At 40.0% G+C, this 17,399-nt stretch overlaps 1 protein-coding gene across 1 annotated transcript in view; it reads left to right on the top strand.

Annotated features, from left to right (window-relative positions):
• Window positions 1-7,341: 7,341 nt before the first annotated feature.
• Window positions 7,342-17,399, top strand: part of LOC142099210 (calcium-activated chloride channel regulator 1-like) — a 33,739-nt gene continuing 23,681 nt past the window's right edge. The window contains exons 1-4 of the mRNA XM_075182431.1: window positions 7,342-7,440; window positions 11,327-11,554; window positions 12,027-12,167; window positions 15,477-15,624. Of these exons, the coding sequence (XP_075038532.1) occupies window positions 11,396-11,554; window positions 12,027-12,167; window positions 15,477-15,624 (448 nt within the window). The 5' untranslated portion in view covers window positions 7,342-7,440; window positions 11,327-11,395. The remainder of the gene's footprint in view (window positions 7,441-11,326; window positions 11,555-12,026; window positions 12,168-15,476; window positions 15,625-17,399) is intronic.

Below are 17,399 nucleotides of genomic sequence, written 5' to 3'. Positions count from 1 at the left end.
TTTGGGAGGGTACTTTCCCTGCAATCTTCACCAGCTGTCCTGTGTGTGGCTGGACCATAAGGGGGCTGGAAGGGCAACCTGAAAACAGTCACTGTTGGAGGTCGGCATGTCTGGAGGCCCCAGACATGCTGACTGCAGAGACAGGGTTATATGTTAATGACAAATTCAAGCTGAATAGGGTCACAGGAAAATATCATATCATTTTCTCCAATATCATACTTACCAGAGGCATGTGTGGTTGCAGATGAAGGGGAACTTATGACATATTTTGTGGAGGTAAAATCATGTTTGTAAGTCATACTGGTGAAAAGTTAGGACAGGGTAACAAAAACCTGATTCAAAGGTGTTTCTACAGCAGAGTCATAAAACCCTAATTTGCATTCACACAGACCATGTTGTTCTAACATCACAGTAAGGGGGCTGTGGGCCCTGCAGCGTGGAGTTAAACCTGCACTGTGACTGTTAGAACGTGTTCACTTTTAGGGAGTCAATCTGATTGAAGAGTGTCCCATTTTACCTGCTTCTCACAGCACCATAAACTTGATTATAAGTGAGTTATCAATTCTGTGTTTTATCCTTTTTATTTTATAAGAAACAATTGCATTATATTTGTATGCCTTTTATTACCTGTTTATCTTAAGCATTGTGGATGTATTTTCCATATTAAATTACACTTAATAAGTTCAAGTCTCTGTGTTCTAACGAATACACGCAACAGTTTGGTCAAGACGCTACATAACTGAAACGAGGAGAACATTTGTGGTTTATGTTAACTCTGATCAAAAAGTAAATTGTGCTAGATTAATTTTAGGGAGAACTGAAGTGTCAGCTCCTAATAAAAACAACCTTGATGGTGGCATAGTTAGTACCGCAAAGTGAGTGTGTGGCATAGATAGCGAAGGATTTAATCATTTTAGACAGACCAGGTGGTTGGTTTTTGGTTAACTCTGTGTCACAGGCGTCACGCAGGCTCAAGTGAGTGCTCTTCGTGACAGTAATGGTGACAAGTTTACCTCACCTGTGACAAGCACACTTGCCTCCATTGCATCTGTTACATTATCTGACACTATGATAGTAGCATGCATGGTACACTACAAGAAAAGTGCAGCCTAAGGGTGTATTCCCATCTTTCTGTTTTCACCGGGTGAAAAAGGCATGTAACAAATATTTTCCTATTGTGCTGTTCCACCTCCTGTGTATAGATGTGCACATGTTGCAGTTTTTGTAGAGATGTGGAGTTTCAACTATTTAATCTAAAAGCAATGCAAGGTACATCATTTAAAGCATACTAAATAAATGAAAACTGTTAAAAGATACATGGGGAAAAAAACCATTTTCTAACAGTTTATTTTAGATACATAATTTTATTACTATTATTGCAAATATCTTTTTCCATATTAAACTGCTATAATATTGTTTCATATATAATAATATCTCGCTCTCAATCTGTTCTTAACGCTGCTGCTAGACTTATTTTCCTTTTTCGCCGCTCCTCTTCTGTCTCCCCCCTCTACCTAGCCCTCCACTGGCTCCCATTCCCCTTCAGAATCCTCTTTAAACTCCTCACATATGTCTGTCTACCTAGTATGCCCTCGCCAACTCCACTGCGCCCTACATCTCCACCCTCCTCTCTACTCACACTCCATCCCGCCCTCTCCGTTCTGCCTCTGACCGTCGCCTCTCTTCCCCCCTTATTACCTCCTCCCACGCGCGTATCCAAGACTTTGCCCGCGCTGCCCTCCTCCACTGGAACAAGCTCCCTCCCTCCATCAGAACTTCCCCCAATCTGTCCAGTTTCAAACGGGCTTTAAAAACTCACCTTTTTCTTAAAGCCTTTCAGTCTCTCACTTAACTTCCTACCTTATCTTCTGCCTCCGTCCCCCTACTCTCCCTCTCTCCCCTGTGTCTCTCTGTCTGTCCACCCCTCCCCTTAGATTGTACGCTCCTCTGAGAAGGGCCATCTCTCCTCCTGTTTCCACCACTCCTAACTCTGCTCTCCAGCTACTTAGCCCTCCTCCTCGAGGACCCTTCACCGCCCCGTCCCCTCTGGGGGGTCTCCCTGTCTTCCTCGCCCTCCTTCTTGGGCCAGGGCCGTAACTAGGGCTGTGCGACAGGGGCGACCGCCCAGGGCGCAATGCTAAAGGGGGGTGCAATTTAGGAACATTTTAGGTTAATTTGGTTAAAATTGAGGGCTAGGGGGGCGGCATTTGTCTTTCTCGCCCCGGGCGCTAGAATTCTAAGTTACGGCTCTGTCTTGGGCTCCGTTGTTTGCGGATCCTCCCTCCCCCTTCCCCCGCCCTCTCTAGCTGTGCATTGAGCTTACTGAGTTACTGTGCTTACTGTTTACTGTACTGTGCTCTCTCACCTTGTACTGTAACTCGTTTGTCCCTGTACGGCGCTACGGACACCTTGTGGCGCCCTATAAATAAAAATTAATAATAATAAAAATAATAATAATAATATATATTTATAATATATATTTATATATCTTTATATAATTGTTTTTAACATTAAGTAGAAGTTTATCTTCATGCTCCTAACCCAAGATTTTGTTCAAATAAAGAAATGTCTATTAGCGCCCACTAAATCAGTGGTCCACAGATTAAACAACATTTCTCATAACAGTCTGCGACTGTCTTTCCTTAAAAAAATCCTTTAAAAGTCGTTTGCTGGATGTTCAAGCACAATTAATGTGTGTTCGTGATTACACAGGATTGGAATTTCCCAGCACTGAGTCATGTGCTAGTTTTCCTTTCAGTTTCCCTGAGAGCATGTCCATGTATTTAAAGTCTAGTTTTTTCCTGAACCATGTTGCCACATATACCTTGCATAATTATTTTGTTCTTAAGGTTTACTGGAAATGAAACACTTCTATAAAAAATTGTATCTTACTGAGATGTAATTGGATCATAACAGTAAATCTGTATTTGTGAAATATATTCAAGAATACCTAATAATTAGGCGAAGAAGAAAACAACATAATCATACATGGCAAAGTACACCACTTATTCTTCCATCACTGCAGCCTGTTTGCTTGTGCCCAATCAGTAACTACAAAGGTGTATCACAAACATGAGTTAAGTGGCCTTTTCTTTGGACTGTGTTAACGACTGTGCACTCCCTTCTCAATAAATCTCAGAATGATATTGCCCACACCCTTTGAATAAAGTGCAGTTATATTGAGCATGACTGCGGAACACTCCCGATTTCCTGTGGGCAACATGACTGTGGCTTACTGAACAGATGGCACGTCCATAGCTAATTGTGGGCATCACATATATAATTCGACAAATCCGGAGCATAGCCTATTTTGTCACAAATTTTAATAAAGGGCTCACGTGTATGTTTCGTAAACCTTACATCAACCTTATAATTCTAAAAACCCTCTGCATGCAAATAAAGACACGGAGACTTGAATAAGTTATAAAAAATTGCCAGAACTTTTATTATGATTTTAATTTAAACTAGACCTATGGTGGCGGAGAAAGGGCACTGCGAAACAACTCTCAAGCTGACAAACACTATCACGAGTGGACTGGCGCAAACCGCCGTACGTCCACCACCACAGGGAACAAATCCCAACATAAATTTTGCGCTGAGTTGGCGTCAGAGTGACTGCCCCTTTGAAAACTCACTCTGCCCTCCCTCACCGAGTCGAACAGGGACCCTCCTCACCGAAGGGCCAAAAAGGGAGTTACTGGTTCCTCAACGGGGGGCAGTGACCTACGACAACTACCAATGCGCCCACAAATCAGCCGCTGAACACAGTGCCTTCCTACCGCAACATCATCGAACATACCCTACCAAAGGAGTGGGTGGGTGGGATCTCGTGCTGTGGAATGAACCAGACAGGAAGTGCAGCCTCCTATAACAATCAAGGTCCCTCCCACTGGATTACACATTGGTCGGGCCAACCCATGTTAACACCTTCAGGTCAGTGTTCAGCTTACTACAAACCCTGTCGCCCTTTAAGTGCATTCGTCCTATTCAGCCTCATTTGTCATTGTGGAATTTTGGGAGGTATATATCTATCATTATATCGATGATCTAGATTGCAAGCTTTCACGGGCAGGGTCCTCTCTACCCTATGTCTCATGTCTGTCTACCTAGTATGACCTTGATGTCATGTCTTATGTTGAAACTTCTGTGTTTATGCAATCACGCACATGGAATTAGTAGTTGTATTCATTCTTGTTGTTGTTGCTAGCTCATTGCTATTCATGCAAGTGTTAATATGCTTAATTGTATTCATGCATTTGTTATCATGTTTTTTGTATTCATGATATCACATCTGTAAGATTACGGAATCTGAGTCATGTATAAATAAACAATGATGATGATAACATGTACTTTGTTTAACACAGGCTAAGAGACACTTTAGGTCACATACCAGTGATATCTGTTCTTAGGAAAGACTATGTGTATGCTTCGGTCACATGGCACTGCCTGAATGCAATTTTACACAGCCCCATGACTACACAGGGTACTATCCAGCCATCGGAGACAGAAAAACCTCTACCTTAAAAACACATACAAGTGTATTTGTACTTTTTGCCTTTGGGTTTCCTTCTCAGCATTTAAGCTAAGCTCTGAATACCCATTGACTTAAACAGCTGCTATATAAATGGTATTTCCCAGAAGTGATTTGTGAAGTCTAGGAACTTATTTGCATATTGTCCATATGGAGTAACCTAAAACTTTCCCTTTCTCTTTGCTTCTATGAGGCTGTCACTAAAGCACTTTACACACTGAGAAGAAACTTACCATCCTACACACACATGAGCTTAAATGAGGACAAACACTCTGTCATAAAGTGGGATTCTGCCTCAGCACTGCCAAACATCATGCTCTAAACATTTCAATGGGCATTGACTCAAAGGGCTGTCATGTACAAAGTGTTCACAGAAGCAATTTCGCCTATGGCTTGTTTGCAGAGGTAAATAAAATGTTACCCATGAATCTCAAAAACCCACCAGTGTCTCCAACATTTTACAGCTAAAAAAAGATACACACATACCATACTTGATAGCATGCACAGTTTGGAGCTCTTAGTGGCACTGATCCTATTTATAGCATGGGGATAGCCCACAGCTTGAACTCAGCACTTGAGTTCAAGCCGTGGGAAATCCTCCACTTTCAGGAGCTAGTTTTGCGGCCGTCTAGAAGGGTTTTTCATTTTGCAAGGAATCCATGGATGTATTACAGATGAAGACCATAGATGTATTTGTTTTTTTATTTTGCAAGCAAGGATCGTTGGATCTATTACAGATGAAGACCGTGAATGTAAATGAACACTAAACAGGGTGACTGAGGGATGTTTGGGGTGTTTTATTTTAATGAAAGTAATGTTTACAATGGTGTCTGTATTTTCTTTACATTTTTCTTTGGTGCACGACAGGTCCCAACGGGTCCTGGTGTCAGGACATGCTGGCACTTGTGGTTCCCCAACTGTTAGCATGCCCTGGCAGCCATCGGCATGCTGGTGTGCGTCTTACTACAAGTGCCAGCATGCCCAGAAACTAAATGGCAGCCTGGCCCAGCTGGTACCTGTAGTGCACTATGGACAATTTCTTTTTTTCCTTTAAATTCTTTCTTACTACCCTACACCTACAGCCCAGGGTGTGAGAAGAGCCCTAGTGCTTTCAGCACATGGCTGGGTACACCTGGGGGGGGGGGGGGGGGAAGTTTGATCACAAAGCTTAGTGCTGATAACAGCAAAACAAAAATGTAACATTTATTTCCTTTGCTTTTTGTTGTTTTTTTTACTATCTAATGCTTTATGTCGACATTGTAACTGTTGACTTTAAAATCTGCCAACATTCACAATGTTGACATTTTGACCCTGTCGGGCTACTGGAACTGTCTACATTCTGAATTTCGATCTTTTAACTGTGTCGATGTGTTCATTGACGACATTCCGTCTGCACCCTAATTATTACTCCCACAGTCTCCTTCCAACAAAGATATTTCTCTGCCTTACCTCTGTTTTCCTGCCGTTGCACTCGGCAGGATGCTTGGGCTGCACGTGTGAGGCAGTTGCAGAGCTCCAGCAATCACGTCAGGACTGTGCAGAGCGCAAGTATCCTAAGATTGCCTCTGACGTGAGTCAAAATAAAGGAGACAGAACCCATCAATCGTGCAACCAGCCAATACTTACAAAGGGTGTGTATTAGCAAAGTAAGTTGTGTAGGGATGGCTGGGTGTGAGTGTGGTCCGGTGAAGCTCCTGTAAAACAGTACAAGATGGCACATGAGGTCTTGGCAATGAAAACTGTACTGTACTGGTCAAAACAGTACAATTGGAGGGTATGTTACACCTATATTGGTTTAATCTTTAAATGAAGCATCTGTCATCAATAACAGTACTCTAGTTTTATTTGACAACAAAAGCCCCAACTTACTGAAGTTGTGATTTATTTGCAACGTTTCCACCATAAAAGCAAAAAAAAAATTATAGCTCACAATTGTATATGACACTTTCATATGCTGGTAAATATAATCTGTAAGGGAAAATATATATTTCTTATAACTAGGATTTGCATGGTATTATATTTTTGTAGAAATGTTCTGTAAAATAAATTAAGTCATAGGAGGATTTATATATATATATATATATATATATATATATATATATATATATATGGGTATATATTGACTATAACCTTTGTGGCACAATGGTTAGCTTTGCACTGCAGCACTAGGGACATGGGTTATATTCTGAAATGGTCTGTGTGGAGTTTGCATTTCCTCTGCATGTTTGAGTGGGTTTCCTCCCACATTCCGAATACATACTGGTAGTTTAAATTAGAATTTGTGTGTTGAATAATTCAGACTTTAAGCTCCACTGGGCAGGGAGAGATGTGAATGATTAAGTTCACTGCAAAATGCAGTATGATATGTTGGTGTTATTTAAATAAAGGTTAATACTAATACACACTTTATAAACAAAATCCTTGAAGTGGCTTCATGTCACATAAAATCCAAAACTGAGAAAATAGTTGTGTGAAATGTGAATTTTTGGCTCATTTCTGCAAACTACTACTCTCAAATGACAAAACTTTTTTTTTTCATAAGGGGGGGCAACAATATTTTTTGTCACATTTTTACACACCAATATTTTGTTGCCCTATAATAGATTCATTCAATAAAACAAAAATAATTTTAGGATTTTTTTTTATTTTTTGCTTCTATCTGGAAACGGGGCTGTAACAGGGTCTAACTGATCATTAATTCACTCCAACATGAGATAAACTTTTAACTAGATGCTATTTTTACAGGGGAGTTGCCCTCACCCCACTGACAGGATGAAGATACAGAAAGGGGGAGTGTACTTCAGGAATGCAGGCTGCTAGTTGTAACTTGTAGGCAGATATATAACCCTGTTAAGGACTGAGAGCTAGTCTGTGCTCTATACTGCAGCTTCAGAAGGAGCCTTGTTGAGGTAAGCGTCTTAAAGAATGAAGTGTTTCACCATAGTGCAAGATCACTGTGCTATTAATATTATTCGTTATCTGATCTCCTTAAAACTATTTTACTTTTAATGTGTACATTGTTTAATGACTATAATTACAGTTTTAACTCCTACAGACTTTTTGCCACAGTCTTTAGTAGCACATAGCAGCTACCTCCATATATTATATAGATGGCATATATATATTTTTAAAAATTCTGCATTATCATTATCATCCCCATGGAGTTTATAATTATTTTCTGCAGTTCTTTTCAATAGTTTTCTCTTATAAACAGTGATTTATTTGTGGATAAAAAACATAAGTGGAACTCAGATAAACAAGAAGTGCCACTGCAAAGTTTATGCCATATGCTGAGAGGACATTAAAAATATTCTTCATATATTACTTGGCTAGAAGAAGTGCTGAAAGTGTGTCCCTGTGTGTTTCAGCACAACTTAAGCCTGGTAGTTAATTATAGCTAACTGTAATAATTGTAATAATAATATTAATATAATTACACAAATAATTATCTTGCACATGGGCAGGTACAGTGGTGATTGAAATACTGAACAGGCTGTTTACAATAAAAAAAAATACTTACTCTGGCTCATTTTTAGCAATGTAAGGCTGGTGTTAAAGAGCTCATTCGCTCTAGTGCTAACATAGGAGAAGTGAAAAAGGAACACTCATCTCATCACAGAGGAACAATTACATTCCAAGAAGGTTCCATGTAACGGGATGATTCTTCCACCTTCACTTCAGTGTTTAAGCATGGGACCAATTGAGCCCAATGAACGCCAGTACTTTTCTAGCTGGAATAGCCCTGGGTTGAACTCACCTTTCCAAGGCAGGATTTGTAGTATGTACTCCATAATGTCTGTCTACAAGCTTTACATATATACATTGAAATTATAATATATTCACATACAGGTGACATAAACATATGCTGAAATGTAATGGTGACAGGTCCACCACCCATATGAAACCTGCACACTTACCCTTGTGGCATCTTTAGTTGTTATATTATTATATAAAAAGTATGACAGTATGATAGTTTGATGCATAGTACATTTCAATAAAAATTCAGGCTTTGGGTATATATATATATATATATATATATATATATATACACACACACACCGATCAGCCGCAGCATTAAAACCACCTGCCTATTATTGTGTAGGTTACCTTGTGCTGCCAAAACAGCTCTGACCCGTAGAGGCATGGACTCCACAAGGCCTCTGAAGGTGTCCTGTGGTATCTGGCACCAAGATAATAGCAGCAGATCCTGTAATTTGCGAGGTGGGGCCTCCATGGCTTGGACTTGTTTTTCCAGCACATTCCACATCTGCTCGATCAAATTGAGATCTGGGGAATTTGGAGGCCAAGTCAACACTTTGAACCATTTGTCATGTTCCACGAACCATTCCTGAACAATTTTTGGAGTGTGGCAGGGTGCATTATCATGTTGAAAAAGGCTCCTGCCATGAGGGAATACTGTTGCCATGAAGGGGTGTAATTGGTTTGCAACAATGTTTAGGTAGGTGCTACTTGTCAAAGTAACATCCACAAAAATGGCAGGACCCAAGGTTTCCCAGCAGAACGTTGCCCAGAAAATCACACTTCCTCCGCAGACTTGCCTTCTACCCATAGTGCATCCTGGTGCCATCTGTTCCCAAGTTAAATGATGCACATGTACCCAGCTGTCCACATGATGTAAAAAAAAATGCGATTCATGAGACCAGGCCACCTTTCCATTGCTCCATGGTTCATTTCTGGTGCTCATGTGCCCATTTTAGGTGCTTTCGGGGGTGGGCAGGGGTCACTCTGACCAGTCTGCAGCTATGCAGCCCAATATGCAGCACGCTGCGATGCACTGTGTGTTCTGACACCTTTCTAGCATTATCTGTTCCAGCAATTTGTGCTACAGTAGCTATTTTGTGGGATTGGACCAGAAGGGCTAGCCTTCGCTCCCCACTCACATCAATGAGCCGTAGGCACCCATGATCCTGTCGCCATTTCACCGGTTGTCCTTCGTTTTGGTAGGTACTAATCACTGCATACCTGGAACACCCCACAAGACCTGCAGTTTTGGAGATGCTGTGACCCAGTTGTCTAGCATCACAATTTGGCCCTTGTCAAAGTCGCTCAGATCCTTGCCCATTTTAACTGCTTCCAACACATCACCTTCATGACCTGACTATTCACTTGCTGCCTAATATATCCCACCCCTTGACATGTTCCATTGTTATAATATAATCAGTGTTATTTATTTCACTTGCCAGTGGTTTTAATGTTGTGGCTGATCGATGTATATACTTGTCTATTTTTCTCCTGATTTTCTGAAAAATGAATGTAACAAATGTTTTCATATGGTGCTGTTCCCCGTTTTGCGTGTAAATGTGCACGTTTTATTTCTGTAATATAGCATTAATTTCTAACATTCGTTTAATCTACCCAAGTTAGAAAATGCCATTAAAATGTTTGTTTTTACATGTTTTTTTGTGCAGTTTGTTTATTTAAAATGTTTTAAATTGCCTTACCTTTCGTACCATGTTTATGTTTTAGACACATATTTCATTTTACAAATGTTCCTAGCAAACAGTTGTTTTTTATTTTTTAAACAAGTGTGTTTTCAGTAATGTGAAACAAAAAGTACATCGTCTTCTAGATCCGCCCGCGATTTCAGGGAGGGATTGAGGCGGGGAAGGGGCATTTGACCGTAGTCAATGTACAGTAAGGGCGTGCCAAATTCAAGCGCACGATTTAAACTCTGGCCATCTCTGAGCTACTTGTTTTTCAAATGTATCCAGGGGTGCCGAGAGGGGGGTGGGGCAGGTACAAATTACTGGGGCCCGACCTGCCTCGAGGCCCCTGGCACCATAAAGTCTTGTAACCAATTTTTTTCAAAGTGATTTAAAAACAAAAAAATTTCACCAGCGATTTCTTTTTTTTTGGGGGGGGGGAGTGTTAAAAGGGGTGTTAAATATCTGAATTTACATCAAGACATATCCTCCAGGGGGTAAATGTATGAATCTCCGGATTCTTCATCTCCGGCGTGTTCAGCCTCTTCAGCACTTAAATTTAAAGCGGCGCTGCATTGTAAAGGGAAACTTCCCTTTACAATGCAGCGCCGCTTTAAATTTAAGCGCTGAAGAGGCTGAACACGCCAGAGATGAAGAATCCGGAGATTCGTACATTTACCCCCAGATCTATTATGCCTATAGCTATTTCTCAATATGTATTGCCTTAACACAGTGAGTAAGCAACATGAAATTATAACATGTAGTTATTTTGTCAATTTATCATGGCACAATATCTTTAACTGTATAATGAAGCAATCATGTTAAAAGATGTATTGTAAAAGCATGGTTAACAATTTCTGCAACATTTATGAAATCAATTTAGACTCTCACAATTCAAGACAGGAAACTACTTAAAATATTTAAAACAACCAAAGAACAACACCTACAGACAATGTCCACTCGGAAAGTTTCCAATTTTAAAAATTGTATTTGCCAATTGCAAATAAGATCATTTGCAAACTTTATTATTCATGTTTTTGCTTTCTTATGGTTTAGAAATTATATTTACACTTATCAGACTCTCTCAAGCAGTAAGAGGTCTATTTATATGCTAAACCCCTGTCTATAACTATATATATCTGTCTTTCTTTTATTTTAAACATCAGGTAACAGTTTACTTAAATAGTTTTAATATCAACAATAACTGATTCATAGTTATTGTTTGGTTGTGCAACCACATGCAATGTGTGTGGAGAAATTTGTACATAAAGCAATTGTGAAACTGTTGACCAATCACAGGCTAAGGGCAAAGAAAACTACTAAAGATAACATTGTATGTGCACTTCAACAGGGGTTGACTGTACAGAAACTTGTATAAAGAAGAACAGCCACAAAAGCTGACGGACCTGGAGAGACTACAATGAAGATTGTTGGGATATTTGTTCTCATTTCTATATTTCAAGTTACACATTCAGCTAGAGACTCCTTGGTGAAGCTGAAAGATAATGGATATGAAGACATTGTTATTTCAATAAGCCCAAAGATTCCTGAAAATGCAAAGTTAATTGGAAACATAAAAGTAAGTACATTATTGTCATTATAACATATATCATATGAATAGACATCTTATATATGTTGCCATAGGAATGTTAAAAAATAACATAATTTTTAAATGTAAGTATATAAGTATATAATTGTTTATATATTTAAATGGTGAATTTTGTTTGAAATGGTGTTATGAGTATGCATACAGGTATGCATATGTGTTTTAAATATGTATGTGTTTATCTGTTAAATACATATTTGTTTACATGTTGAGGGTATTACTTCTTAATATATTATTGTTTATATTTTATAAGTGCTAATTAGTGTATGTGTCTGTGGTCAGAGGCTACAATATTTTATTATATCTGACTGATCTGTCAGTCCATATATACTCACTGATTAAATTCCTTCCATTTGTGTTACATCATTTATCCTGTAATATTTTCAATAACAGGGTATAGAATCAGCTATAACAATACTATTTTGTTTTCTAAATGTATTTACAGAAAATGGTGATTGATGCTTCTGTCTACATGTTGCAAGCTACAGAAAACAGACTTTTTATTAGAAGTGCAAAAATTCTAATTCCCAACACCTGGTCAAGTAACAGCACATTCGGTAGGCCAAAAAAAGAATCATATGACAAGGTAAGTTATATATACTTAATTATATAGCACAGCACAAGTAACACTGAAAGAAGAGATTCACAAACTAAGTCCATAAAATTAAAGTAATCAGTTTCTTGGTAAGAATCCATTTGGTCCAAATGGACAGTAAATAATAGGTACTAAATAAAATTTTTACATAATTGATATACCGTTCTTGATGGTGGATTGCCACTGTGACAGAACTGGGAGACAACCTCACAGCCTGGACAAGAATGGGAGACAGACTAATACTACTCACCCTCTTTCTCCTTTGGACAAACAGCTACATATCCCCTCCTTTCTTATACCCCATTCATACTGCACCAAAAACCTAGGTTTTTGCAGAGGCACGCTGAAAAACCCGGGTCTTGGTGCAGTATGAATAGTCCAACCACAAAATCCCGGGTCTAAAATCCCGGGACTTAGACCTGGGATTTTGCGAGGGGTAATTCCTGGGTTGGACCCCGCTCGCCTGCATTATGAATGGTGCAACCCGTGTAATTCCCGGGTCTCACCATTCATACTGTAAAAAAAAAAAATGGGGAAGTAAAAAAAAAAGATTTTAATTAATAAAAAATACATAACAAATGTTTACTTAACTTATTTTCAGCCAGCGGTGTCTCCGGTGCGTTGCCGGCTGTCAGGGGGACCTCTGGGTTCTACAATGACGTCATTGTAGAACCCAGAGGTCCCCCTGACAGCCGGCAACGCACCGGAGACACCGCTGGCTGAAAATAAGTAAAGTAAACATTTGTTATATATTTTTTTTTAATTAAAATCTTTTTTTACACTTTTTTTTTTTTTTAAAACCCGGGTCGGGCAGGTGCAGTATGAACCCGCCCGACCCGGGAATCTTCTTATCTATACTGCCCTGTGCCCCGGCAATATCCCGGGTTAACAACCGGGATATTGCCGGGGCGGCAGTATGAAAGTGGTATTAGCTGTATGCTGGACATCTCCTGATCACATAGGAGAGACTTGATAATCTCTCCCTTTCTACACACAGGAAAATGCAGTGCCCAGGGAAATTTCTTTCATATAGCATATAGCACCTCTCTCTTCACTCTTCACTTGCAGTACCCCTTTGTGTACAAGTTTGAGGCGGCTCCTTGGCAACTAAAACCCACTTAGTGCGCACCTGAAAACCAACTGTTCTCCTACATGTAGCCTACAGAAGCAGAGCAAAAAGGCAGATTATGTAATATCTGCCATGCCTCTCTCTTTTCTTATGGTCAACACAGCCCTATCTGCGATAGCTCCTCACATGAATATGAAACTGCACTTCATATACATGGATGTCCATTGCTTATTACCTACATCACTTTTGCTCCTATTTGTGTAACTAATTTTTTGTGGACAGGTGAGACTGTTATAGCAATGCAACATTCAAGTGCACTGCAAGGCAAATGCATTGTTGTATACATGGCCCACCTCTACTTTGGCCGCCTGTTTATGAAGACACACACCAGTCAGTCACAACATTAAAACCACCAGCCTAATATTGTCTAGGTCCCCCTTGTGCCACCAAAACAGCTCTGACCCATCAAGGTATGGACTCCACAAGACCTTGAGGTGTTCTGTGGTATCTGGCATCAAGATGTTAGCAGCAGATCCTTTAAATCCTGTAAATTGAGAGGTGGGGCCTCCATGGCTCGGACTTGTTTTTTCAGCAAATCCCACAGATGCATGATTGATGTTGAGATCTGGGGAATTTGAAGGCCAAGTCATCCTCTTGAACTCTTTGAGATGTTCCTCAAACCATTCCTGAACAATTTTTGCAGTGTGTCAGGCAGGGTGCATTATCCTGCTGACTGAAGCCCTTGCCATCAAGGAATACCATTGTAATGAACAGATGTACTTGGTCTGCAATAATGTTTAGGTAGGTGGTCAGTGTCAAAGTAACAACCACATGAATGGCAGGACCCAAGGTTTCCCAGCAGAACAGTGCCAGAACATTACTCTGCCTCCGCCGGCTTGCCTTCTCCCCATAATGTATCCTGGTGCCATCTCTTCCCCAGGTATATGATGCACATGCACTCGGCAGGCCACATGATGTAAAAGAAAACATGATCCATCAGACCTGGCCACCTTCTCCATTGCTCCATGATCCAGTTCTGGCACTCACCGATTGTAGGCACTTTCAGTGGTGGGCATGGGTCAGCATGAGCACTTTGACCAGTCCGCAGCTACGCAGCCCCATGCGCAGCAAGCTGCGACGCTCTGTGTGTTCCGACACCTTTCTATCATAGCCAGCATTAACTTTTTCAGGTATTAGTGCTACAGTAGCTCTTCTGTGGAATTGGACCAGTCGGGCTAGACTTCACTCCCCATGCCCATCATTGAGCCTTGGGCGCCAAAGCTACTGTCGGTTGTCCTCCCTTGGACCTCTTTTGGTAGGTACTAACCACTGCATATCAGGAACACCCCACAAGACCTGGGGGTATATTTACTAAACACTAAACTGTGGGTTTGAAAAAGTGGAGATGTTGCTTTGATTTTGTTTTGTTAGTAGCCAATCAAATTCTAGCTGTCATTTTGTAGAATGTAAATAAATGATAGCTAGAATCTGATTGGTTGCTGTAGGCAACATCTCCACTTTTTCAAACCCGCAGTTTTAGTAAATATACCCCCTGCTTATTTGGAGATGCCATCACAATTTGTCCCTTTTCAAAGTCTCTCAGATCCTTACTCTTGCCCATTTTTCCTGACTGTTCACTTGCTGCCTAATCAATGTTATTCACTTGTCAGTAATTTTAATGTTATGGCTGATCGGTGTAAGATTCACAGTTATACTAAGTCATTCTTGCCTACTCTCCCGAAATGTCAGGGAGACTCCCTAATTTCAAGCAGTTCTCCTGGACTCCCGGAAGAGTAGGCCAAACTCCCAGATCCCACCCAATTCTTGTAGTCTTGCAAAGTTGGCGCACTTGTTCCTTGGAACTCCCCTTCGGTGTCTCCCAGAGGAAAGGTATAAAATGGTGGCAAATATGTACTAATTCTATGTCCAGAATACAAGTTCTCTGTCCATAATAATCTATGTTTTTATTTACAATGATTTGTTGTTCAATATGTGTTTTTAATAATGGCTTGACATTTCATAAATTATTTAGAAGTATTGTATTCATGGATAAAAAAAATACCATAAGTAGTTTAAATGTAATATATGTAATGGATAACATGTAAAAATTACTTTGCTAGCTGTCAAAACACTTAGGCCCCTTCAGGCTCCTGCTGAAATGTACACTGGAATTTGCAGTCTAGGAAAAATAACATGCTGGTTTGCTTATACTTCTTATTTTTTTTCCTTAGGCTGATGTTATCATAGCTGATCCTTTAATTGACAGAGATTTCCCATACACTTTGCAATATGGCGGCTGTGGGGAACAAGGAAAATATATACATCTCACACCAAATTTCATATTAAATGATAAAGTACTGCGGATATTTGGACCCAGAGGTAAAGTAATTTATATATATGCATATTTCAACAATGTAACTAAACATTCTTGACATTTAAAGGTACATGTTTGTGTTTAACTGTATTTAATCACCCGGCACATAAAGCAACATCTGAAACTCAATAACTGACAAACAAATATACTCTCAACTCATACTGGACACTGCATAATGTAATTCTGCAGCTATACAAATAAGTTGGCCACAGAGCTAGTGATTGTGTTGGCCAATTTGGATGACTTAGACCAAACTGGCTCAAAATTGTCTGTTATGGAGCCACCATAATCATACACATGTGGCAAAGTTGGACACACTGTCTTCACATGGCGATCAATCTGAATGTCTACAACAGGTCTGTCCAACCTGCGACCCTCCAGATGTTGTGAAACTACAAGTTCCAGCATGCCCTTCCAGCTATCAACAGGTTGTTTACTGGCAAAGCATGCTGGGGCTTGTAGTTTCACAACATCTGGAGGGCCGCAGGTTGGACAGGCCTGGTCTACAACATAAATGGGAGCTCCACCTTCAGTTACATAAATTGTCTAGGCAGATCTGTATATTTTCATTGCCCTTAGATACGATCAGATCTGTGCTATAATTAAATTCAATGCACAGACTTCAACTCAATAATAACTGAAACTGCCTTGGCAACACAATTCTCTGAAGGTTGAGATCCCTTTTAACTTGTGTTGCTATCTTTACAGCCACTTTCCCTTTGTCTTTTCTCCGACCTACTGTCTGTCTTCAGCAGACAGAGTGGAGAACCACTTATCTGTTTATCCTACTCATCTGTATATCTATCCTTCTGCCAGCACCCCCATAAAAGAAAAGAACAATAAATAAACATTAACAAAATGGAATAGCAGGCATTTGCCTGGCCTGTATTAGTTTTAATCAGGATGTAAATAAAATACAAGTGACCTTTTCACCCGCACTCTATTTGTGATGAGCAGAAAGACATTTGCAGTGCATGCGTGTTGTAGGATCATTACACTTTATTTGTACTTTTATAATATAAACAGATTCAATCTGATCCTTTTGGATGACAATTTCCAGCTAACCTAATTGGATTATCAACTACTATCTATATTTTATTGTATTTAATCCGTAACCTCCCAGGTGTCGATTCTTTAACAATTCAAATACAAAAATGTATATGCAAACCAAATAGATCTACTTGGTGCACCGTATTTACTGTCTAAAATGAAAATAGCTGATATTTAAAGAAGTAATACTGTTATTGGTATACCTAAATACTACATTAAATAACCAGTTCCTTGATCAGTAACGCCGCTGTCCAGGGCTGTGTAACCCTACTTTGCAACAGCAAACAAGTATGAGAAGTGAATGTATTCCATTGAATAGGATGTTATTAAAAGATTATGTATACTAGTGTTTACATCTAAATATAATTATAATGGGGGAGGATATAGTGTTACGAGCCGCCGCTGTAGTTGCACTGATAGCCAGGATGTCACTTCCGTCCTCCTCGTCCCAGCCGTCACCAGGGCAACAGCTGTTGTCCCGAACTTGTGATACTCAAATTTTGTCTATATTCTGACTGATATCTGTTGTGACCCTTGGCTTGTTGTTTGACCCTGCTTGAAATCTGATTGCCCCTGACTTTTGGCTTAGTTATTCAGTTTCTTCTTGTTTGCTTCCAGCCCTAACCTTTGGCCTGTCCCTGATCAACCTGCTTGCTACGGACCCCTGACCCTTGGACTGTTGCAGGCCTCATTCCCGGTTTCCGGCTACTGCCTCCTATCTCTGCACTTC

This window comes from Mixophyes fleayi, chromosome 8 (assembly GCF_038048845.1).
Source record: "Mixophyes fleayi isolate aMixFle1 chromosome 8, aMixFle1.hap1, whole genome shotgun sequence".
NCBI lineage: Eukaryota > Metazoa > Chordata > Amphibia > Anura > Limnodynastidae > Mixophyes > Mixophyes fleayi.
Note: the sequence above shows the minus strand (reverse complement) of the source record. Positions and strands in the feature narration are given on the sequence as shown.